This window comes from Nerophis ophidion, unplaced genomic scaffold (genome assembly GCF_033978795.1).
Source record: "Nerophis ophidion isolate RoL-2023_Sa unplaced genomic scaffold, RoL_Noph_v1.0 HiC_scaffold_42, whole genome shotgun sequence".
Classification (NCBI taxonomy): Eukaryota; Metazoa; Chordata; class Actinopteri; order Syngnathiformes; family Syngnathidae; genus Nerophis; species Nerophis ophidion.
The window spans coordinates 162,521-187,317 of NW_026906964.1; the positions used below are offsets into that span (position 1 = coordinate 162,521).

Here is a 24,797-nt window from a genome sequence, read left to right on the forward strand (position 1 = left end):
GAAACGATAAATCCACGCATGCGCAAAGACTACATCACTTCCTGGACTTACGATTTGTTTTAATGACAGAGCTCCTGCGACATCACGTTCTGTGACATCTGAATGTTTTATTCATGTTTTTTTATATAAAAATACAGGACTGTCTCAGAGAATTAGAATATTGTGATAAAGTCCTTTATTTTCTGTAATGCAACTAAAAACATGAAAATGTTATACATTCTGGATTCATTGCACATCAACTGAAATATTGCAAGCCTTTTATTTTAATATTGCTGATTATGGCATACAGCTTTTTTACTAGGTCTGAGGAAATATTCAACTTTTTTGAGATACGATTTTTGAGTTTTCTTAAGCTGTATGCCATAATCAGCAATATTGAGATAATAAAAGTGAAGTGAATTATATTTGTATAGCGCTTTTCTCTAGTGACTCAAAGCACTTTACATAGTGAAACCCAATATCTAAGTTACATTTACACCAGTGTGAAGGCTTGCAATATTTTAGTTGATGTGTAATGAATTCAGAATGTATGACATTTTCATGTTTAGAAAATAAAGGACTTTATCACAATATAAAAGGGAACAACAATAAAAACACGCGGAAGGGTACGTTTAAATAAATCAGGCAGTAATATCGCTACAATTTCTAGCACTTTTACTCTTGTCATTGCAATGAATGTCGCAGGGGGGCGCCACTGAACCCCAAAATAAAGCTTTGTTTGATATACTTTGAATTTACTTTTAGAAACAAAACACTCTTTTATATCACGTTGTTATTCAAATAAATATTACGTAAAAGAAAAGCATGGTAACAGTGACAGCAGGCAATATCTTATATAGAGCTACCTCTTCGTCCGCTCGGCTGTGACGTCATTCACAGCTTCCGGGGTAAACGGAAGACATCAGAAAGAGCACATCGAAGGAGAAAGACGCTAATAAGTCAGTCTTATTATTTGTTCTCCAGTTTGAAATATTTACGTCGTATAAAATACATCTTTGATTCTTTATTTAAGGATAAAGTGGTCTCGATGCGCTAGAAGCACTGTGCCGCTTCTCGTGCTATCTTTGCTTGTTAGTTAGCTTAGCTGGCTAGTTAGCTTAGCTTGTTAGCTGCTAACAGAAGACACAGAAGTTATCAACACATCGCTAAGTAGAGATCAAGTGTGAGAGTAAAGTGTTGTGATTGTGTGAAAATGTCTACATTACAAATGTTGAGAGCGTTGGTGGATCAGCGACTAACTGCTGCCGTTGAAGAAATATTTGTAGTGTTAGAAAGAACGATAGCAGAACACGAGGCGGAACTTTCTAGAACAAAAGAGGATTACAATCAACTACTGGACGCTGTTTTCAAGAAACATCAAGTTGTGTTACACAGAACAGGTTTGTTTACTTATTACTCTCACATCTTTACTAACACTATATTTGAATAATTACAAGAAAATGACATTTACATTTTATAATATAATCAGAATGAACAGTGGTGGAACAAGTCAGAGCTGGGCCGGGGGCGGCCCCCATGACGGGGCCCCCTTAACTCAAATAATAAAGCTAATTCTAACATCGTTTTACAACATGCACATGCCTCTCTGGGTTTACCGCCAACAATCTTTAACCAGGTTTTAAAACTTTTTCCAGCCATTTTTGCTGAAATTTGCATTTTCCTGACATGTATTTATTTTCTCACGTTCACCACAGCATCAGCCCGTTCACAGGATGTAGAAAAATTATCAATGGGGATCTGATTTTTTTTATTTATTTTGCCTGTCTTTCACAATCCTTATGTAAGACAATAATATGTTTTTATTTTGTATGCATTCTAAGTTGGAAACAAACGTTAGCAAAATCTTAACTATCCTAATTCTAACAATGAAGTCAATGGGATCACCTCTATTCCGCTCACTAAGCCCCCTAAATAAGAATGAGTTGATCAATATAATATACCCAGAAGTCTTTTTCTTAAATGCTATCCCTTTAAAACATGCTGTAAAAATGCATATCCTCTAGAAATATTCATTATAATAGCCACAAACTGGAGGGTATATTTTTTAATTAGGATAACATTTAAAACATTGTTTAAAGTTTTTATGGAATTTTCCAGGGTGTAGCCCACCTTCCGCCCCCCGTGATCCCAAAAGGGACAAGAGGTAGAAAATGGATGATGGATGGAAAAAGACACATCATGGAATGATATTTATATTCTTGAGATGCATGAAAGATAAATTTGAGTTAATGAAATATGGAGAATAGATTGTATTGTGCACCCTTTGTTTAAAAAGGGTACAGTTAGGGCTGGACCATTGTGGGAAAAATAATAATCGGCATTATTTTGATTGATATTGTAATCACAATTACACAATTATTCATTCATTTGAAAACACCAGTATTTGTTTTCATTACCAAAACTCAACTTTAAATATAGTTTAAAAAACGGATATGAGTTAGTAACAAATCAACCACAAGTAAAAAAAAATAGTTCACATAAATTTAAGTAAAAATGGCAATAAAAAAAGACAGTAAAATTTTGTTTTATGTTTTAATTGTTTTTAGTTCCATTTTTTACCTTTTACACTTAATTTTTTACTACCATTTAAGTTTGTGCTTTTTTGTCAAATAAAAATGTATACAATGTTTATTAATTAAATGCAGAATCTCTCACATTTATTGGTGAAATACATCGTTGGACAAATTTGACCCGTACTTTGGGTCAATGCATGGATAAGTTCATCATGCTTGTGTGAGGTGCTTTTTTGAAACCTTTGTTAGCGCAGTCAGACCTATTATTGTGAAGGGGGAAGTGTGCTGCTGTTCTCAGCTCGAAGTGTGGAGGCCATTTGAGGCTGGTTAAAAAAAAAAAAGGAGGGAGAGACTCAAGTTGCGACTGCTGTGCTGTTTGTACATTAATCCTACATGGATGATGTCATTCACAACAACACAAGCAGATGAGATGTGTTGTGGATTATGGATTTTCCAACTTTAACTTCGTAGTTTAGTCGCTATTTCAAATGGGCGCCTCAAGGACGGGACGGTTGCATGTTTCACAGTAATAGTCGTTGTGACGTGTAGAGGACGAGGAAGGTTATTACAAAAGTGACATAAGACAACAGTCAACAGATGAATTGTTCTTCCATCCATCCATCTATTTTCCATCCGGGGGTCGCTGGAGCCTATCTCAGCTGCAATCAGGCAGGAGGTTGTCACGTTCGGAACACATTGTGATGCGTGGGGATGTCAACTCAAGATGCACGGGACCAGACAAGCAAGTTAGCAGGTAGGAGCTGGATTTAATATATAAATTAATAAAAGAACACTGATACAAAGGCAAAAGAAAGCGCGTGCAACTCACCGGGAGCTAGGCTAAACGCTAGCACTGAGTAAAAAGTCCACAGAAGCGTGTGTCGAGCGCACAGAAGCTAAGGAGGAACGTAGCAAGCCAGAACAGGACAAACTTAACCAAACGTGAGTGTTGCATAAAGCAAGTGAAGAACTCAGACCCAACAAAGGCAGGTATAAATACAGAAATGGTCATCAAAGACAGGTGTGCGCCGGGCGCCAGTGCAGTTGGAACAAATGAAGTCGCTATGGTGACCAATACAAACTAGGAAGTGCACGAACTAAGAATCGGAAGAATCAAACCATAAACAAGAAACACAAAAGACTCAAATATAGACAAAAGATGTGATCCAGGAATCGGATCACAACAGAGGTGGTGTACATCCTGGACAAGTCGCCACCTCATCGCAGGCATTTTTACTTACATACATATATTCACCAAACTGTGTAGAAACTAAACTTTGTACTACTAGGCCTTCATGCCCATCAAATCTTCAAACTCTGATTTAGTATGGGACATTATTGCCAGGTCTTCTTGTATCGCAAAATTGTGAAATTACATTTTTTCCACTCACAAAGACCCCAAACGCCCAGATTTTTAACCGCTGATTTGTATTTTTGATGTTCAGTTGGCCGAGCAGAGGAATTAGTTGTCACGACAGCAAACTGTGTCTTCTTACATCACACTTTCAACCATCCTCCATTGCAGCAAATACATTACATTTCCTACAGGTATTATTATCACTGAAGGACTGTAGAACAAGGCTAAACATAGCTTGAAACATGAATAAGTAAGTGCTTAGTAATTTTTCCCATTCAAAATAATTTGGCTGTTTTTCAAACTTCCACCATTTCCACTTTTTTCAAGTGATTCAAATCATTCCATCTTCAACATGTTTCACTAAACCTGGACATTCAAACTATCATTTTTCCAAGTTCAAAAAATTTTGAAGAATACCCAAAATTCCCATTTTTTTCAATCCCTTTCTTCACCCTTTTTTGTGTCGACCACATTTTTCAACCCACTTCAACCGTTCCACCAGCAAATCATTCCTCTTAAAGAGGACAAAAAACAAAGTTGTTTTTTTCTCTGGAAAAATTCCTGGTTTTCCCAAAATTCCAGGAATTCTATCATACTATTTCTCAACAAAAAAAAGTTACTACTGACCGATTTGAAAAATTCCAACTCATTCAGAACATTCACATATTTTAGCATTTTCTAAAAGAATTCTGCTTTTCCCAAATTTCCAAAATTTTCATGAAATTGTCATTGAAAATAATGGTACATTTTTCAAAGTTCCCCAACTAAACATTTTTCATCCGATTCACACCGTTCCAACTTCAAACTGTTCAGCCTATTCGGTAATCACAGGGTTTCCTTGACAAATTCCAAAAATTGCCAGAATTCCACGTTTTGCGTGACATTTTTCCCCATTCAAAATGAATTAGCCATTTTTCAAAGTGCCACCATTTCCACATTTTTCAACCAATTCAAACAATTCCACCTGCAACATATTCCACTAATTCTGGAAATTGAAAATATAAATTTTTTCAACCCACTTCAACCGTTCCACCGCCAAATCATTTCTCATAATCAGGACAGAAAACAAATGTGTTTTTTAAATTGGAAAAATCCCGGTTTTCCCGAAATTCAAGGAATTCCATAAAACCATTTCTCAATCAAAAATGTTACGACTTCAACATTTCTCAACCGATCTGAAAAATTCTAACACCAACCATTTCAACTCATTCAGAACATTCACATTTTTTAGCATTTTTGAAAAAATTCCTGCTTTCCCCGAAATTCTCCAAAATGTATATGAAATTCCCATTGAAATGAATAAAATGAAAGTTCCACAACTCCCACATTTTTCATCTGATTCAAACCGTTCCAACTTCAAAATATTCAGTGTGTTCAGGAATTGTGTGCTCCCTTTCAACACTTATTAAAAGAAATTGTCTGGAATTCCCAGTTTTTAGGGACATTTTTCCCCATTTAAAAATAACTATCCATTTTTCAAATTTCCACAATTCCCACATGTTTCAAACCATTCTACCTTCAACACATTCAATTCATCCTGGAAATACAAACAACTAGTTTTCCACATTCGACAAATTTCCAGGAATTCCCATTTTTTTCTAACCTTATTTCCAACCTTCTTTAGTGCAATGACTCCTTTCACATTGTTCAACCCATTTCAACCGTTCCACTGTCAAAACATTCCTCTGAGTCAGGACAAAAAAAGCATGTTGGTTTGAGAACTTAAAAAAATCCCAGTTTTGCCGAGATTCAAACTCTTCAACATTCAAACTATTCTTACATTCATACTACATTCTGTCAACTTTTCAGTTCAGCTTCAGCATTGGAGCATTCAAACACAATTCTTTCAGGAATTTCTTCATCTACTTAATATTATTATAATAATTAAATGTAGCTTCTCAGTTCTCACTGTAACACAATTTGAGTGTCTAGAAACACTTTAAATTAATTCAATATTACTATTATTAATAAGGTAAACAAGTTATCTTTTGAAGGAGTAGTCAGTAATCTGATTACTTCTTCCCAGTTTAACTGTGGTGACATTATCTAAATGAAAGCAAAACAGATGTCATCTTTTTTGGCCAACATGCTTGACCTCGAACAGTACAGTAGAAAATGGATGGATGGATGTTGACTATGCTCATGCTATTTTTAGAGCAGACATGTCTCTAAAGATGAATGTGAAAATGACAGTAATTATTGTCCACCAGCAGGGGGAGCTCATCACTAGTACTACTGCGTGGAGGCTGGCATGTGGTACATTATTTCCTGTGTGTGTATGACTTATTTAGAGAGAGAACAGCAAACTTTTACGTATGGCGTCTACCATTAAGGATTGCAGGAATGACTTTTAAGATGTTTTTATATGAATAAGATGGATTGGATGTTGGCCTGAAAAGGCATTCCCCTGAAGGTCTTCTTCATGTGTCAGCTGGAAGTACCCTGACTGCTGTGAGGGGAAACTGATGAGATTGTGAGATCATATGTTGGTGCAGGACAATGTCTCATGTGACTGAGCAAAGCTGGACTTTTCTAAAGAATGTTTGTTTTCTCCCGTCCCGTAGATGTCGAAGAACATCTTTTTCGTGAGCAGGAAGAGGAACCACAGTCCCCCCACATTAAAGAGGAAGTTGAGACGCCACGGACCCATAATGTTAAACTGACCCTTCACATTAAAGGGCAAGCGGAGGACCCACTGAACTTACACATCAAAAAGGAAGAGGATGATCCACTGACCCCTCACTTTAAGGAGCAAGAGAACCCACTGAACCCTCACATTAAAGAGGAAGAGGAGGACCAAGAGGCGCCGCACATTAGAGAGGAAGAGGAGGAAGAGGGCATCAGTCAGCCTAAATGGTTGGAGGAGTTCCCAGTGACTGGTGTCCCTGTGAAGAGTGAAGATGATGAGGTGAAAGGTGAAAGTGAGGAGAGGGGAGGGGGGGAGCCTCCAAGCAGCAGCTCAACACAACACATGACAACAGAAGCTGATGGAGACCACTGTGGAGGATCACAAGCAGACAAGCTCTTAGCTCCACTATCAGATAGTGAGGACACAACGTCACACTCTCCTGACACTGATGATGAAGACTCTAAAGATGATAAGACATGTCACACTGACAACACTCACTTCACTTGTTCTCACTGTCACAAAACCTTTAAATACCATAGTTCTCTGAAATTACACATAAGATCACACACTGGAGAAAAACCTTTTTCTTGTTCACTCTGTAGTAAAGGTTTTACACAACGTCAAAATGTGAAAGAACACATGAGAACACACACTGGAGAAAAACCTTTTTCTTGCTCAGAATGTGGTAAAGGTTTTGTTCTCAGTAAACATTTGAAAGTACACATGAGAACACACACCGGTGAAAAACCTTTTTCCTGTTCAATCTGTGGTAAAGATTTTACACAAATTAATAATTTGAAAAGACACAAGAGAACACACACTGGAGAAAAACCTTTTTCCTGTTCGACCTGTGGTAAAGGTTGTACAAGCAGTACAGATGTGAAAGGACACATGAGAACACACACTGGTGAAAAACCTTTTTCTTGTTCAATCTGTGGTAAAGGTTTTACACAAAGTCAGGATGTGAAAAGACACATGAGAACACACACTGGTGAAAAAACCTTTTCATGTTCAACCTGTGGTAAAGGTTTTGCACAAAGTAATAATTTGAAAAGACACAAGAGAACACACACTGGAGAAAAACCTTTTTCCTGTTCGTCCTGTGGTAAAGGTTTTACAAGAAGTACAGATGTGAAAGGACACATGAGAACACACACTGGTGAAAAACCTTTTTCTTGTTCAATCTGTGGTAAAGGTTTTACAACATGTACATATGTGAAAGTACACATGAGAACACACACTGGTGAATAATCACATTCCTGTTGAATCTGCAACAGAAGCTTTGGTGAACGTTCAAAGCTTGAAGCACACATGAGAAGACACCCAGGAGAGAAAGTGTTGAGTTGTGGTGTGTGTGGTGAAAGATTGTCTTCTAAGTAGCAGTGTAAGAAACACAAGTGTGCTGGTGAGAACAGCAGCAGCAAATGAAACTGCAGGATTTGAAATAAACTGTCCAGACTTTCATTTTGACTTTCTAACAACATCAGCACATATAACATGTGTGACATTGTTGTTTGTCTAACAATCTTTTTAATATGCTTCTACATTTATAGATTAGATAGTTGGAAATATAAAAGTATTACTTATTTGTACTTGTAATTGTTGATAATCCCATAGATTATCACCTTTATATGATATACATATGTACTGGTTCACATCTGAAACATCTTCTGGACCACTTCAGGAAGCATATTATTATTTACTTTATACATCATTTGAACAGTTGTCTTTTATACAATTTTAAAATGTGTGACTTTATGAATCATTTGTTGGGTCTCTGTAATCCATTTTATTAATCATCTTTACTACTCTCTTTTGTAATATGATGATTGTGTTGTGATTTTTTTATACTTTAACTTAATATGTATATACTTGTACGTTTATGCAATAAAAAGTGAGAGAAAATGGCTGAGTTGTTTGTGGAAGGATGTTTTGTTTTTACTAACATACATTTGTGGGTTAAAAAAAAAATCCCCACTATTGTGTTTTAAACATACTTTACCTTTTTTTTTCTTTCTTTCTTTTTTAAAATCCCCAAAACAATATCAATCAAAGTTTGGAATGTCAGGCAAAAGCCAATATTGTACATCATCTCACAGAGCTTTATCTTGCATACATTCATGAAAAAAAAAAGTTTAATTTGTTTCCCTATCACAGAACGAACAAGTGTTGTCTTCAATTGCAAAAGAACATCTTAAAAATTATTTTAAATTTTTTCCTTAAATTAACTCCTTGGCGTTTGGAAGAATGGAAACTTTCAAATTATGAGTTTTATTTTTTTGTTCCGGAGAAAATACAATAAAGAAGAAATGGTAAAGAATTAAAAAAAAATATATATATATATATATATATATTTACTGGAATCACAATATTTTGAACAAATGCCTTTATAATTGTTTAAAATATTTTGTCTGTTTGTAGGTTGTACTTAATGAAATCTACAAATAACAAAATACTTTTATCATTCAATAAGTGCATCTGTGACCAAATGCCTTTTTCAAACCATTGCTGTACAAAGATGGATTTGTTTCTCATTTTAATATAAGAACAATTCCATAGTGGAGTATTGTGTGTGATGAAGTTGTGTTTGTAAATTAGTTTCCAGTACAACAACACTTGCTGGTAGGGATGGGTACTGTTCACTTCTAATTCCATGTTTTATGTGTTATATATGTCAATATATTGTGTGTTTGTATTTTGCCAACATGGTAGAATCACATGGGGCTTCACGGTGGCAGAGGGGTTAGTGCGTCTGCCTCACAATACGAAGTTCCTGCAGTCCTGGGTTCAAATCCAGGCTCGGGATCTTTCTGTGTGGAGTTTGCATGTTCTCCCCGTGACTGCGTGGGTTCCCTCCGGGTACTCCGGCTTCCTCCCACTTCCAAAGACATGCACCTGGGGATAGGTTGATTGGCAACACTAAATGGTCCCTAGTGTGTGAATGTGAGTGTGAATGTTGTCTGTCTGTCTGTGTTGGCTCTGCGATGAGGTGGCGACTTGTCCAGGGTGTACCCTGCCTTCCGCCCGATTGTAGCTGAGATAGGCGCCAGCGCCCCCCGCGACCCCGAAAGGGAATAAGCGGTAGATAATGGATGGATGGATGGTAGAATCACATGATAGGCAGGTTGTATCATGTTTTTCTGTCACCTTGAGGAAATGGCATAAAGAAGAAGATGACAATATAATGTCACTTGGACAATGATGTACAGCAGTGGTCCCCAACCACCGATTGGTACCGGGCCGCAGAAGAATTTTTTATAAAAAAAAAAATTCTTAAATCAACAAAAAAAACACAATATACACTTACAATTAGTGCACTAACCACAAAAACCTCCCTTTTTCATGACAAAGAAGAAAAAAAGAAAAAAAAAGGACCCCCCCTGATTCTAGTGGCATTTAAACAACTGTTTTTATTCTCTCTCCATATTCCCAACTGACCACAAGACTCAAAAGACAACATTTTCGATGGAGCTTGGGCGGTTTATAAGTTGTCGAATTTCCCGGCAAATCTGTACTGCTTCCCGAAGCGGTCACGGGGCTTCTTACGTCATCATTTCTGGCTCCTCCCCTGAATGAAATAGGCCTCCATACACGCCTGGTGGAAACACCCCCTCCATTAGTCCACACACGCCTCCAAGCCTCCGCACCATCGGAAGCGGACCAAGGATCGCTGGCTGACACCGATATATCAATTTAATAGCATGACCCATAGATAGAAAAAATACAAAAAAATGGAAAAAAGCCGATAGGGCTGGGCGATCAAACAATGTCAATATATATTGCAAAAGACATCAAATCGAAACCAATTAAAAAAATAGTCATTTGAAAAAAATACATAGGGCTGGGCTGTAAAACAATACAATATATATAATGATAGACACATGACTGATGTTAAAAAAGTAGGAAAATGGCCAATAGGGCTGGCTGATAAAACTAGACAAGGACTGGGGGGAGAGCACGCTAGAGAGAGAGGGGGAGAGAGCGAGAGAGAGAGAGAGAGAGAGAGAGAGAGAGAGAGAGAAAGAGAGAAAACCAAACTTATGAAGAGGGAACGTGCGCCCTCCTGTGGACTTCTGCTGCAACTGCACACACAAAGAACTTCATTACTTCCAAGTGTGCCTTATTTAGTGTCCCAGACTTCCAATTCCTCCTTTACATGTTTAGTGTATAAGTATTAATTAAACAACTGTTTAATATATGAATATTAAAAACTTGTTTAGTGTATAAATATTAAATACATGTTTAGCGTATAAATTACATATATATATATATTTATATTTATATATGTATATACATATATACAGAGAGAGAGAGAGAGAGAGAGAGAGAGAGAGCGAGCGAGAGAGAGAGAGACGGAGAGAGAAAGAGAGAGAGAGAGAGTGAGATATACATATATATATATATATATAGAGAGAGAGAGAGAGAGAGAGAGAGAGAGAAAGAGAGACCAGACTTATTAAGAGGGATCGTGCGCCCTCCTGTGGACTTCTGCTGCAACTGCACACACAAATAAATTCATTACTTCCAAGTGTGCCTTATTTAGTGTCCCAGACTTCCAATTCCTCCTTTACATGTTTAGTGTATAAGTATTAATTAAACAAATGTTTAATATATGTATATTAAAAACTTGTTTAGTGTATAAATATTAAATACATGTTTAGCGTATAAATTACATATATACATATTTATATATATATATGTATATATATATATATACAGAGAGAGAGAGAGAGAGAGAGAGAGAGAGAGAGAGAGAGCGAGCGAGAGAGAGAGAGACGGAGAGAGAAAGAGAGAGAGAGAGAGAGTGAGATATACATATATATATATATATATGTCTTGATTGGATTATCCAGAGAATAGTGCTCGATACCGTGGTAGAGCGCAATATGTAGGTGTGGGAAAAAAAATCACAAGACTACTTCATCTCTACAGATCTGTTTCATGAGGGGTTCCTCAATCATCAGGAGATTTTAATGGAAGCATTCACATACAATGGTTTATATAGAGCACAGAGTGGGTGGGTACAAGCAGGCGTAGGGTGTGGTGATTGGCTCATGTGTTACCTAGGAGGTGTTTCCTTCTGTGGCGGCATGTTGAAATGATTTCACTGCGCTTGTTGAGGGATGATAAATCTGGATGATATATAATAAACAGTTTCTCTTTTAAGCATAGGTTGCATCTTTTATTACCACTGTTGTAAGGTGTGCTGGATGCAAGAATTTGCCATGTTATTGAATATTCAACATTATTGTCTTTGAGGTTCCAAATGTGTTTGCTGAGTTCTGTAGAATTCTGCAAAGTCTGGTTTCTAAAGGAGGCGTTGTGATTATTCCATCTTGTTTTGAACGCTCCTTCGGTTAATCCTACGTACGTGTCGGATGTGTTAATGTCCTTGCGTATTACCTTTGCTTGGTAAACGACTGATGTCTGTAAGCACCTTCCGTTGAGAGGGCAATCAGGTTTCTTGCGACAGTTACATTCATTATTGGTTTCAGAGTCGTTTAGTCTGGGGGTAGGCAGTCCTTTTGCAATTGCTTTGTTGTGGTTTGAAATGATTTGTTGCATGTAATTCATACAGCTGTAGCTCAATTTAATGTTGTTCTTGTTGAATATTTTTCTTAGGGTGTTGCCTTTGGGGAAGTGTTTGTCGATCAGAGTGAGGAACTTGCGGCCGATGTTGGTTGAGACGTCTTTGCTGAATGGCGGATTGTACCAGATGATGTTGTTTCGTTTTCTGCTCTTTTTTGGTTGGTTTCCTGGAGTGGGTTCATAGGTGAGGGTGAAGTTGTATCCGCTTTCATCATAACCGTCAACTTCCTCGACGTCACTTTCAACCTGAGAAATAACAGCTACCAACCATTCACGAAACCCAACACAACACTCCAATACGTGCACCATGACAGCGTAGGATTAACCGAAGGAGCGTTCAAAACAAGATGGAATAATCACAACGCCTCCTTTAGAAACCAGACTTTGCAGAATTCTACAGAACTCAGCAAACACATTTGGAACCTCAAAGACAATAATGTTGAATATTCAATAACATGGCAAATTCTTGCATCCAGCACACCTTACAACAGTGGTAATAAAAGATGCAACCTATGCTTAAAAGAGAAACTGTTTATTATATATCATCCAGATTTATCATCCCTCAACAAGCGCAGTGAAATCATTTCAACATGCCGCCACAGAAGGAAACACCTCCTAGGTAACACATGAGCCAATCACCACACCCTACGCCTGCCTGTACCCACCCACTCTGTGCTCTATATAAACCATTGTATGTGAATGCTTCCATTAAAATCTCCTGATGATTGAGGGAACCCCTCATGAAACAGATCTGTAGAGATGAAGTAGTCTTGTGGTTTTTTTTCCCACACCTACATATATATATATATAGAGAGAGAGAGAGAGAGAGAGAGAGAGAGAGAGAGAGAGAGAGAGAAAGAGAGACCAGACTTATTAAGAGGGAACGTGTGCCCTCCTGTGGACTTCTGCTGCAACTGCACACACAAAGTGAAGTGAAGTGAAGTGAATTATATTTATATAGCGCTTTTCTCTAGTGACTCAAAGCGCTTAACAAAGAACTTCATTACTTCCAAGTGTGCCTTATTTAGTGTCCCAGACTTCCAATTCCTCCTTTACATGTTTAGTGTATAAGTATTAATTAAACAACTGTTTAATATATGAATATTAAAAACTTGTTTAGTGTATAAATATTAAATACATGTTTAGCGTATAAATTCAATATATATTTATATATATATTAATATAAATAGAGAGAGAGAGAGAGAGAGAGAGAGAGAGCCTTATTTAGTCTCCCAGACTTCCAATTCCTCCTTTACATGTTTAGTGTATAAATATTAAATACATGTTTAGTGTATAAATTATATATATATATATATATATATATATATATATATATATATATATATATATATATATATATACAAATATATATATATATATATATATAGAAATATATATTTAGAGAGAGAGAGAGAGAGAGAGGGAGAGAGAGAGAGAGCAAGAGAGAGAAAGAGAGAGACAAGAGAGAGAGAGAGAGAGAGAGAGAGAGAGAGAGAGAGAGAGAGAGAGAGAGAGAGAGACCAGACTTATTAAGAGGGAACGTGCGCCCTCCTGTGGACTTCTGCTGCCTCTGCTGTCGTGGAAATTTCCTAAAGACGATCCTTTAGTGACAAATAGCTTTAAAATGATTTATTAGAGTAACAAACAAATAATAACAAGCTTTGCAAAGCGAGACCAAACCAGAACGACGCATCCGTTCGTTCCAGTTTGTTCTAACTCTTTTAGAATATGTCATGACAATATTATATTCTCAGAAGTCCCACTCTCCATGCTCATTAACATACAGTATCCCAGTAAAAGAATGCCCAAGGTCCTGTGAAGGGGAGAGGGTGTGGTTTGTCCAGAAGGATGACACAGAAGACAGAGCTTGATCAGATCAGAGGTCTCCTGCAGAACGTCACATTCCTAAGCCTAATAAACAACTTTTGGCGACCCGTTTAAAGAACATCATCAATTAAAACAAGTACAAGTAATTTTGCTATCACAATCCTCCCTTTTATTACCTATAATAAACTACAAACAACAACATTACTAACTAGCGAAAAAAACACACACCAAATAACCCTTAGAAAGTAATAACATGATTAAAAATAAAATTACAAAACGCCACACAAATACTCAACCTAATCAGCATTATAATCAAGTAACATCTCAAAGAACGGATCTTCATTTCCATCCTTGAAATCTACCTCACCTTGTCCCAAGGCTGTGTACTGAACGAACGTAGACGAAATCATACGCGTGATTAGTGATCTTATCAGCGGAATCACACTAACTGACAAGACAAACAATAGAGCTAAGACCACTAGCATAATCGTCCCAAGTTGCATTATCCACGAACGCCAGTTTGCTACTCAGGACGGATCCACCACAAAATCTTCTCCTATTGCGTCTCGCAGAGAAGTCAAATTCTGAATACCCTGCGAAATGACGGAATCATCTCCAGTATTGTCTGGGATGTACGTACAGCACCATGAATTCAGCATAGCACAAACTCCTCCGACGTTCGCTACCAAATGGTCTAATACTATACGATTTTGCAAAGTCACTGCCCGTAACGCCTTCATTTCCACTCTGCTCGCCTCCGTAATAGTTACTGTCCAATTTACAAAACCTGAAAACCGATGATTCAGCGTCTCCATTCTAAGCATGAGTTTCCCCACGCCCAGCTGTGGAAACAATGACAATGCCACCTTTTCTCCTGGTGTCCAAAGTTCAAGATCTGCAGGCACATTTGTACCCCAAACCGCATCATGGGGTGCATACTCACGCTTACCCCTATGACTCGGAACAGCTGACACAATGTAAGAGTGGTCAGCAGCTGTTATCATAGCACAACGGCCCATCCAATTCTATGGCAATCTAACATAAACGTTAAAGCCACAAAGCCACAGAACATCCTCCTGAGGCCGCGTGCCAGTTTGATCTGTAAAATAGGGAGAACAGCCCCCTCCTTGCGCAGCCTGTGAAATGTTCAAACTAGTGTTACCGTGATATGTAGTGCATGAACTAGTCACATTTAAACAATACATCAGTGGAATTTGTCCCATCTGCAGTGGCGGCTCTCTAAGGCTCCAAGATACCGCATAACACGCACATTTCATACCCGGCCTAATATAAACTGGACCAAAAAGCACATTCGTATCATTATCGGACCACAGATCATAAAAATCTAACTTCGGATCTTCAAGCGAAGACAAAGGTGTCCCCGTATGCGCTTTAACCGTATCATTCAGATTTGCTGCAAAAAGGTATAACACATCCTGGGAAAATATCTATAACCCTCCATTACAGGCTTAGGTGTGACATGTGGATTGGACGCCGCTATAGGCATATATGTACAGACATAGCAGTTTGAGACATTATGTGAGTCCGCTACACATTTGTCCTGGTGATTTTGGCCCTCAGCGCCTTCACCTGTGTCTGCAAACTAGTAGTGTTTCTCTAAAGATGTGATGCGAGGGAGGTGTGTGTAACTCTCGTCTCTGCAGCCGCGGATCCTGCCGTAGGAGCCAAAAGCGATTTTACAGCTCCTAACTCCTCTGCGGCCACCGCTACAGGGCCCGAAATCGCCTTGCATTGCGAAGCGTGGACCCACGTCGGCCGTTCTTCCACTTTCACTGCAGTGTGGGTGACGAGGAGAACTTGGAACGGGCCGAGCCAGCCTCATTGTTTCCAGCTCTTCCGTCTGAAGTTCTTGATAAGCACGAAGTCGCCCGGCACAATGGTGTGTAGAGGATGATCCGCTCGCCCCGGAAGCGCCAAAGAGACTTGCCTTCGAATATTAGCAAAACACTTTGTTAAAGATATGCAATATCTTACCAGTCCGTGTTCACAGAGGGTCGTCTCAATTGGCAGTCCTAATGGTCCTATCCCCACATTAGGGGGGACTGCAAACAGAATCTCAAAAGGTGACAGGTTATGACGCGTGCACACCCGCATACGCATGTACATGACAACTATCCGCAAACATTTAGGCCAGCTGAGCTTAGTCTCTTCACAACATTTGGCAAGTTTTAATTGAATTGTTCCGTTTTCTCTTTCAACAGCACCTCCGGATTGTGATGGTAGCTGCAATGAGTTCTCAAATCAATTTGCAAATAATCAGACAATTGCTGTATCACCTCATTTACAAAATATGAACCATTGTCACTCCATAACTTCTTTGGAATGCCCCACTTTGCCACAATTTCAGTTAAAAGTGCTTTTGCCACTGCAGCGGAAGAAGCATGTTTCGCTGGGAAGGCTTCTACACATTTTGAAAACATATCAACCATCCATCCACCCATCCATTTTCTACCGCTTATTCCCTTTTGGGGTCGCGGGGGGCGCTGACGCCTATCTCAGCTACAATCGGGCGGAAGGCGGGGTACACCCTGGACAAGTCGCCACCTCATCGCAGGGCCGACACAGATGCACAGACAACATTCATACTCACATTCACACACTAGGGACCATTTACACATCACTAGACAATATTTTTTCCCTTCACTGGGTGTAAGTTCAATGAAATCCATCATGACATGCTCAAAAGCCCTACTTGGCGGTGGGTGTGCTGCTTGTGGTAATGGTCTAAGTTTACCTGGATTATTTTGAGCACAAATCAAACAACTTTTACAGAGATGTTCTGTGAAAGCGTAAAAGCCCTTAGTAAACCAGAATTGCTGTACTGCTCGACACATCCCTCCCTTTGACACATGGTCCAACCCATCACTCAATTTCACATAACAATCAAACAAGCGTTTAGGAAGACAAGGCTTCCCATCCATCCATCCATTTTCTGCCGCTTATTCCCTTTGGGGTGGCGGGGGGCGCTGGTGCCTATCTCAGCTACAATCGGGCGGAAGGCAGTGTACCCCCTGGACAAGTCACCACCGCATCGCAGGGCCAACACAGATAGACAGACAACATTCATACAAAGCTTCAGGCGTCAGGGCCAAACCCGGCTCCATCCCGGAAAACAGCACCAGAATTAGCCCATGCCTGTCGTTCCTCGCCCACAAACAACTCGCCACTTGCGCCAACAAGGAGGAAATCTCAGTCGGAGAAGTCACCGCAGTCAAAGTCAGGTGTGCGTCATACTTTTCGTCAGTCGGAGATGCTAATTGCACCGAACGTAGCAAATGAATTTTTGCCGCATAATTAATTCTATATGCATCAACTGATTGTGAATAGAATACATTTTTTCCCGCGTGCACACGGTTGCCAATCCTTTGCCAAAAAACAGTCATGCATAAAAGGATTTAAATCCCGCCAATCATCAGATTTAGCTTTTACTATCGGAATGTGCGGACTGGAATTTTCAACATGATCCAATATTTCTTGTGATGGAGTTCATTTTACTGCAACTGCACATTTGCATCCATCAAAATAGACGTCATTAATAAACAAACTATCATTCAAACCATGATAGAATGAAGCTTCATATTCTTGGTCCGGACCTTCGCGAACATGTGACACACAATACATGCTTTCAGATTCAATTCTGTCAGATACTGGATTCAAACAGGGTGATATTGTGCTCTCTAGATCCTGCAAAGCAGTGGTCGTTACCCACCACTGATAGATATAGAGCGGACAATTCACCTCCAATGAGACAAAATTCGACCCATTTGCATTCCTCTCCACTTTGAGGCCTTCTGGCATCGGAGTGATTCCGATACCCCATTTTAACATTAAATCACGACCCAACAGATTGATTGGACAAAGATCAGACATTAAAAACAAATGTTTTGTTGTCATTGTACAATCAGCCGTCGCCCATGTACAACGAATTGGTATTGAAAACTTTTCAAGACAGTTTGCCCACTCGCACTAGTGGAAAACATAGTTCTACCACTCAATTTTGTAGAGAATTCACTCGTTTGAATTACGCTGTTTGTCGCTCCAGAATCGACAAGAAACGTCAATGACCTTCCACCCACATCACACACAATCATCGGCATTTTCTTATAGGCTAAGTCCTCACAAAAAGCATACGTCCCAATCATTGGCTGTTCACACTCTTCTAATTCCCTAATTCTGTCCTGCACCTTAGCAAGCAGCAATGTATCAGTAAAAGCAAGTGCGTCTTCGTTGCGGTTAGCGGTTAGTATGGTGTTGTCGTGAGAGGGTGTGGGTGCAACACTTATCTGTTTCGTTGTCTCAGGTCCCGAGCCGGTCAGTCAATCTGAATTGTTTCTGAGTTGGCCTCCATCCGCTCTGCCCCAATAGTCCCGCTGTCCATCCCGTTTATTCTCAGGACAGTCTCGCCTCCGGTGACCTTCCTTTCCGCACGTGAAACAATAGTTACGGCCACGTCCATCTTTCTTCTTGCCTCCATCCCGCGTTCATTTCACAGTGGCAGTCCTCAAAGTGTTCAGAAATCAGTCCTTGGTGGGGTCCCACAAGTCCCCCATGTCCCAAAAATGCAAAAAAATGAATAAAAAAAACAGGGGCCGGATTTGGACCCCGGCGTGCCATAGCTTGGACACCTATTTCAAAAATTTCCCCCGGAGTTTCCTTGGAGTTCATAGAGAGCAAATCTAGCAGAAAAATTGGCATTTCAAACAAAGAGAGGGAGTTTGGAGGGGGCAAAACGTCCCGCGTGCACCTCTGCTGCTATCTTTGCCAACTGCTCCGGTCCCAGATGCACCAGCAGAAGTTTTTGTATTTCTGCTCCTGTGGGACGCCATGCCCGACAGAAAGCCTGGAATGCGGCTGCAAGCGCGTCTCCACCTCTGTGTGGTGACGGCCAGTCTCTGATCGCTTCACGCATTTCCTGGTCCATCTGGTGTAAGACCAAAGCGGGAGTCCCTTGCGGTCCTGGATATTCCATCATCGGAGCCTGGAAGGTTCTGCCACTTCTCAGAGTCCTGCCAGCACTGTCCTCACTCAGAGACATTTTATTCACTTCGTTGGTCACATGTTGAATTGATGAGGCCGATGCTCCTTGATTGTCATCCTGATGTGAGTGGGAGGACCCCGCCGGGGCTGCTGCGCCGTGCCCCGAGACTGCCCGCTGGTAGTTAGTGGGCGAAAACGGCGTTGTGAGGGGTAGAGTTGGGAGCTGCTGAAGCTGGAGCTGGAGGGGTGACATCGGCGGGTGCTGTTGTTGGTGCTGGTGCTGCTGTTGCTGTTGTTGGTGCTGGTGCTGCTGTTGCTGTTGCTGCTGCTGCTGCTGGTCGTAGTGCGGGGGCAGAGTGGGGTAAAGTGGCGTCCAGTCCTCAGAAACCCTTCGACTGCGACTCAGGCCCTGAGATTGGCTCGAAAACAGAGTACTGGGAAAAATATCAGTTGCAAGATCGATCTTTTCTTTATTTTCTGCTTCACTCATCTAATGTTTCTTTATGTTGTTCAAACAATTCAAATCTTTCACACCCACAGTCTTTCCCTTTCGCATGTTGACCTCTTGTAGCGCTAACTTTTCTTTAATTTTACTCAATTGATTCATCCTAAATGAACCAGTCTTGGGAAATCCCAATTCATTCACCCATACTTTCACACACATTAGGGCTCCCTCTACATATTTTCTTTCATTGTGCACATACATGGGAAATCACAATCGAATACCTCAGGCTTAACTTTCCTGGACTACATATTCGAGCTCGTTTTAATTTTCCGCTCTTTTTGTTTAAACTTAACATACTAAAATGTGTGTTGTTTCTTCCGGCCTCTAACCGGGCATACACTCACGGCCTTATAGACACTGTTAATCATCGGGACTCTAACCCATTAAAATTTATGACGAGACGGCTCCAACCCTAAATCCGTGTTATTTCTTCCGGCCTCTAACCGGGCATATAGATACGTTTTTAGGAAGACACGGCTACTTTCATTGGGACTCCAACCCGGCATTAAAATCGGGACTCTAACCCAGGGACTCTAACCCAGCGCTACATTTTGGGACTCTAACCCAGCGCTACAATTGGGACTCTAACCCAGGGACTCTAACCCAGCGCTACAATTGGGACTCTAACCCAGGGACTCTAACCCAGCGCTACATTTTGGGACTCTAACCCATTGACTCTAACCCAGTGCTACAATTGGGACTCTAACCCAGGGACTCTAACCCAGTGCTACGATTGGGACTCTAACCCAGGGACTCTAACCCAGCGCTACATTTTGGGACTCTAACCCAGGGACTCTAACCCGGCATTAAAAATCGTAGCGAGACGGGAAAAGAACGGCTAATTTCCCATGTATGAAACATATAAATCACTCAAGCTTTGTCACACAAAAAAACCTTTTGTGGAATCGTCTTTTGTTTGAAATTCAAATGTCAGAGATTCGTCTTAAAATTTCAGTCAGGATGATTCAATTAATTTACCGTTACGATGTTGCAGCGGGTTAAACGTGATCCCGAAGAGACGGCCGTCCGATTCGCAGGGGCCTCGAAAACTCTCCCGTCCTTTCAAATTTCTGGGAAGGAGAAGTCAGCTTTTTTGTGCTGCCGGGTTGATTAGTCCATTTCAGCGGCCTCTGCCAACGGGAACAGCGATCTTCTTGGGATCCCGCTTCTGACACCAACTTGTCGTGGAAATTTCTTAAAGACGATCCTTTAGTGACAAATAGCTTTAAAATAATTTATCAAAGTAACAAACTAATAATAACAAGCTTTGCAAAGCGAGACCAAACCAGAACGACACATCCGTTCGTTCCAGCTTGTTCTAAATCTTTTAGAATATGACATGACAATTATACATTCTCAGAAGTCCCACCCTCCATCCTCATTTACATACAGTACACCAGTGGAATGAATACCCAAAGTCCTGTGAAGAAGGAGAGGGTGTCGTTTGCCCAGAAGGGGAGGGGGGTCACTCGGGAAAGGGCAACAGTTTAGCACGGGGGGGGGTACCAGGGAGAGAAAACACACATGTCCAGGTCAACTAAAGTCCACATGTCACATCAAAGACACAGGAGCCAGACCTTGATCAGATAAGAGATCTCCTGCTGAGTGTCACATTTCTGAGTCTAATAAACAACTTTTGGTACCCAGTTCAAAGAAAATCATCTATTTAAACGAGTATAAGTATTTTTTTTATCACACTGTCCTAGGTAAATACATTATAATAATAATAATGGATTAGATTTATATCGCGCTTTTCTATTATTAGATACTCAAAGCGCTCACAGAAAAGTGGGAACCCATCATTCATTCACACGATGGTGGTGGTAAGCTACATCTGTAGCCACAGCTGCCCTGGGGTAGACTGACGGAAGCGTGGCTGCCAGTTTGCACCTACGGCCCCTCCGACCACCACCTATCATTCATTCATCATCTATTCACAAGTGTGAGCGGCACCGGGGGCAAGGGTGAAGTGTCCTGCCCAAGGACACAAGGGCAGCGATTTGGATGTCAATAGGTGGGAAGCGAACCTGCAACCCTCAGGTTTCTGGCACGGCCGCTCTACCCACTACGCCATGCCGCCCCCAACTGCCAACCACATGTACTCTGCCTCACATGTGGATAAAGCAACAGTAGCTTGTTTTCTTGTTTTCCATGAGATTAGAGAGCTACCTCCGCTTAGACTAGCACAATAACCTGATGTGCTTCTCCTGTCAGACACATCTGAAGCCCAGTCAGCGTCACTGTACACTCTCAATCCCAGTTTTTCACTTTCATTTCTTTTGAAACATAACTTGTTTTCTGCTGTACCTTTGAGGTATCTAAAGACATATTTTACAGTGTTGGCTCAGCAAGTGATGGGATAACTTCCTGACCACAAAACTTCTGTCTGGACGTGTGCATGTGGACAAGTAAATTAGGCTTCCAACTGCCTCCCTGAACCTTCTTTGATCTGTCGTTTTGTCTGCAACATCTGTGTACTCTAGTTTTGGTTCACATGGAGTCTCTCTGGACTTGCAATTTTGCATTTCAAATCTCTCTAAGATGTTGTGAACATATCTCTCTTGAGACATTGTGACTTTACCATTTGTTTGGTCAAAATCTATTCCCAGAAAATGTTTCAATTTTCCTAGATCCTTCATTTTGAATCTTTCAGTGAGCATCATTTTCACACTGTTGAGTACACCATTGTTTTTAGATGCTATGATGAGATGGTCTACCCATACTAGTAAAATCACGTTCTCATAATACTTCTCTTGTAAGTACACACAATGATCAGCAGAATTTTGTACAAAACCATTCTCAGTTAGACATGTGTGCAACATTGCATTCCAATTTCTACCGGACTGTTTCAAGCCGTAGAGGGACTTGTGCAATTTACACACTAGCTTTTCACCTGTGACTGATTCTTTGTCGTAGCCTTCTGGCTGTTCGATATAAATTTCACAATCGATCGGAGCGTGAAGATAAGCAGTCTTCACATCAAGCCGGTGCAGCACTAGCTCCTCTTGTGCCGCCTTTTGCATGATCACCCTCACACTTGTCATGTCTGCTGTGGGTGAAAATGTCTCTTTGTAGTCAGTTCCCTTTTCTGACTGTAGCCTTTCGCTACGAACCTCGCTTTGTATTTATCTGTTCCGTCAATGTCACTCTTGAGGCCATAGACCCATTTTCCCCCCACTGTCTGTTTGCCCGGTGGCAAATGGGTGAGGGTAAAGGTGACGTTTTCCTCCAGTGACTTTACCTCATCATCCATAGCATTTTTCCACTGCCCTGATTTGTTTGACATTATCGCTTCCTTGTAGGTTTGAGGAATGTCACATACTGCTCTGTAGCCAGAGTCCACGCATGTTACAAATGTGTCCAATGTTTTCAAAGTCCTGTAAGTGAACCGGCCTCCTCCTGGTTCGTGGTGGGTTCCTTCCGTTTACAGTGTCAGGGACTCTGTGCGTTCAGTCTGTTCAGGTAAAGTCTCAGAAACACCCTGTAAACCTTGATCTGGTACATTTTCAACCTTGTCATCATCAACACAAATTTCTCTTTCATTAACCCTGGGGTTTACATCACCATACCCCGTGTATGACTCACATGTTTGTGTTTCTTTTTCTGTTGCAGTTTTGGTTGTGAATTTTACCATTCTGTGTTTCTGAACTTTCTCTTGTTCTGGGTAGTACACTAGGTAGTCTGGGCAGTTTTTATCATAACCCACAAAAACACCCTGCTCACACCTAGAGTCTCGCTTGCCCTTGGCTTGTTGCTGGTAAGCATAGCACACTGATCCAAATGTTTGCATTTTGGAAATGTTTGGTTCTTTCCCTACGAACAACTCGTATGGCGTTTTCTGTGTACGCCTAGAATAGCATCTGTTCCGTACAAAGGCTGCCGTCTGTACAGCGTAGTTCAATCAATCAATCAATGTTTACTTATATAGCCCTAAATCACTAGTGTCTCAAAGGGCTGCACAAACCACCACGACATCCTCGGTAGGCCCACATAAGGGCAAGGAAAACTCACACCCAGTGGGACATCGGTGACAATAATGACCCAGTGGGACGTCGGTGACAATGATGACTATGAGAACCTTAGAGAGGAGGAAAGCAATGGATGTCGAGCGGGTCTAACATGATACTGTGAAAGTGCAGTCCACAATGGATCCAACACAGTCGCGAGAGTCCAGTCCAAAGCGGATCCAACACAGCAGCAAGAGTCCCGTTCACAGCGGAGCCAGCAGGAAACCATCCCAAGTGGAGGCGGACCAGCAGCGCAGAGATGTCCCCAGCCGATACACAGGCGAGCAGTACATGGCCACCGGATCGGACCGGACCCCCTCCACAAGGGAGAGTGGGACATAGAAGAAAAAGAAAAGAAACGGCAGATCAACTGGTCTAAAAAGGGAGTCTATTTAAAGGCTAGAGTATACAAATGAGTTTTAAGGTGAGACTTAAATGTTTCTACTGAGGTGGCATCGCGAACTGTTACCGGGAGGGTATTCCAGAGTACTGGAGCCCGAACGGAAAACGCTCTATAGCCCGCAGACTTTTTTTGGGCTTTGGGAATCACTAATAAGCCGGAGTCCTTTGAACGCAGATTTCTTGCCGGGACATATGGTACAATACAATCGGCAAGATAGGATGGAGCTAGACCGTGTAGTATTTTATACGTAAGTAGTAGAACCTTAAAGTCACATCTTAAGTGCACAGGAAGCCAGTGCAGGTGAGCCAGTACAGGCGTAATGTGATCAAACTTTCTTGTTCTTGTCAAAAGTCTAGCAGCCACATTTTGTACCAACTGTAATCTTTTAATGCTAGACATGGGGAGACCCAAAAATAATACGTTACAGTAGTCGAGGCGAGACGTAACAAACGCATGGATAATGATCTCAGCGTCTTTAGTGGACAGAATGGAGCGAATTTTAGCGATATTACGGAGATGAAAGAAGGCCGTTTTAGTAACATTACGGAGATGAAAGAAGGCCGTTTTAGTAACGCTTTTAATGTGTGCCTCAAAGGAGAGAGTTGGGTCGAAGATAATACCCAGATTCTTTACCGTGTCGCCTTGTTTAATTGTTTGGTTGTCAAATGTTAGAGTTGTATTATTAAATAGAGTTCGGTGTCTAGCAGGACCGATAATCAGCAATTCCGTTTTTTTGGCGTTGAGTTGCAAAAATTTAGCGGACATCCATTGTTTAATTTCATTAAGACACGCCTCCAGCTGACTACAATCCGGCATGTTGGTCAGCTTTAGGGGCATGTAGAGTTGGGTGTCATCAGCATAACAGTGAAAGCTAACACCGTATTTGCGTATGATGTCACCTAGCGGCAGCATGTAGATGCTGAAGAGTGCAGGGCCAAGGACCGAACCCTGGGGAACTCCACACGTTAC

At 40.8% G+C, this 24,797-nt stretch overlaps 2 protein-coding genes across 2 annotated transcripts in view; one reads left to right on the forward strand and one right to left on the reverse strand.

Annotated features, from left to right (window-relative positions):
• The window catches only part of LOC133546752 (gastrula zinc finger protein XlCGF57.1-like), a 732,377-nt gene that overhangs the window by 122,203 nt on the left and 585,377 nt on the right, over positions 1-24,797 (reverse strand). The gene's annotated exons all lie outside the window — the stretch shown is intronic.
• LOC133546756 (gastrula zinc finger protein XlCGF57.1-like) lies at positions 885-8,360 on the forward strand. The gene is made up of 2 exons (XM_061892577.1): positions 885-1,379; positions 6,435-8,360. Exons 1-2 carry the CDS (start codon positions 1,193-1,195, stop codon positions 7,748-7,750), a joined length of 1,503 nt encoding a protein of 500 aa, XP_061748561.1. The 5' UTR covers positions 885-1,192; the 3' UTR covers positions 7,751-8,360.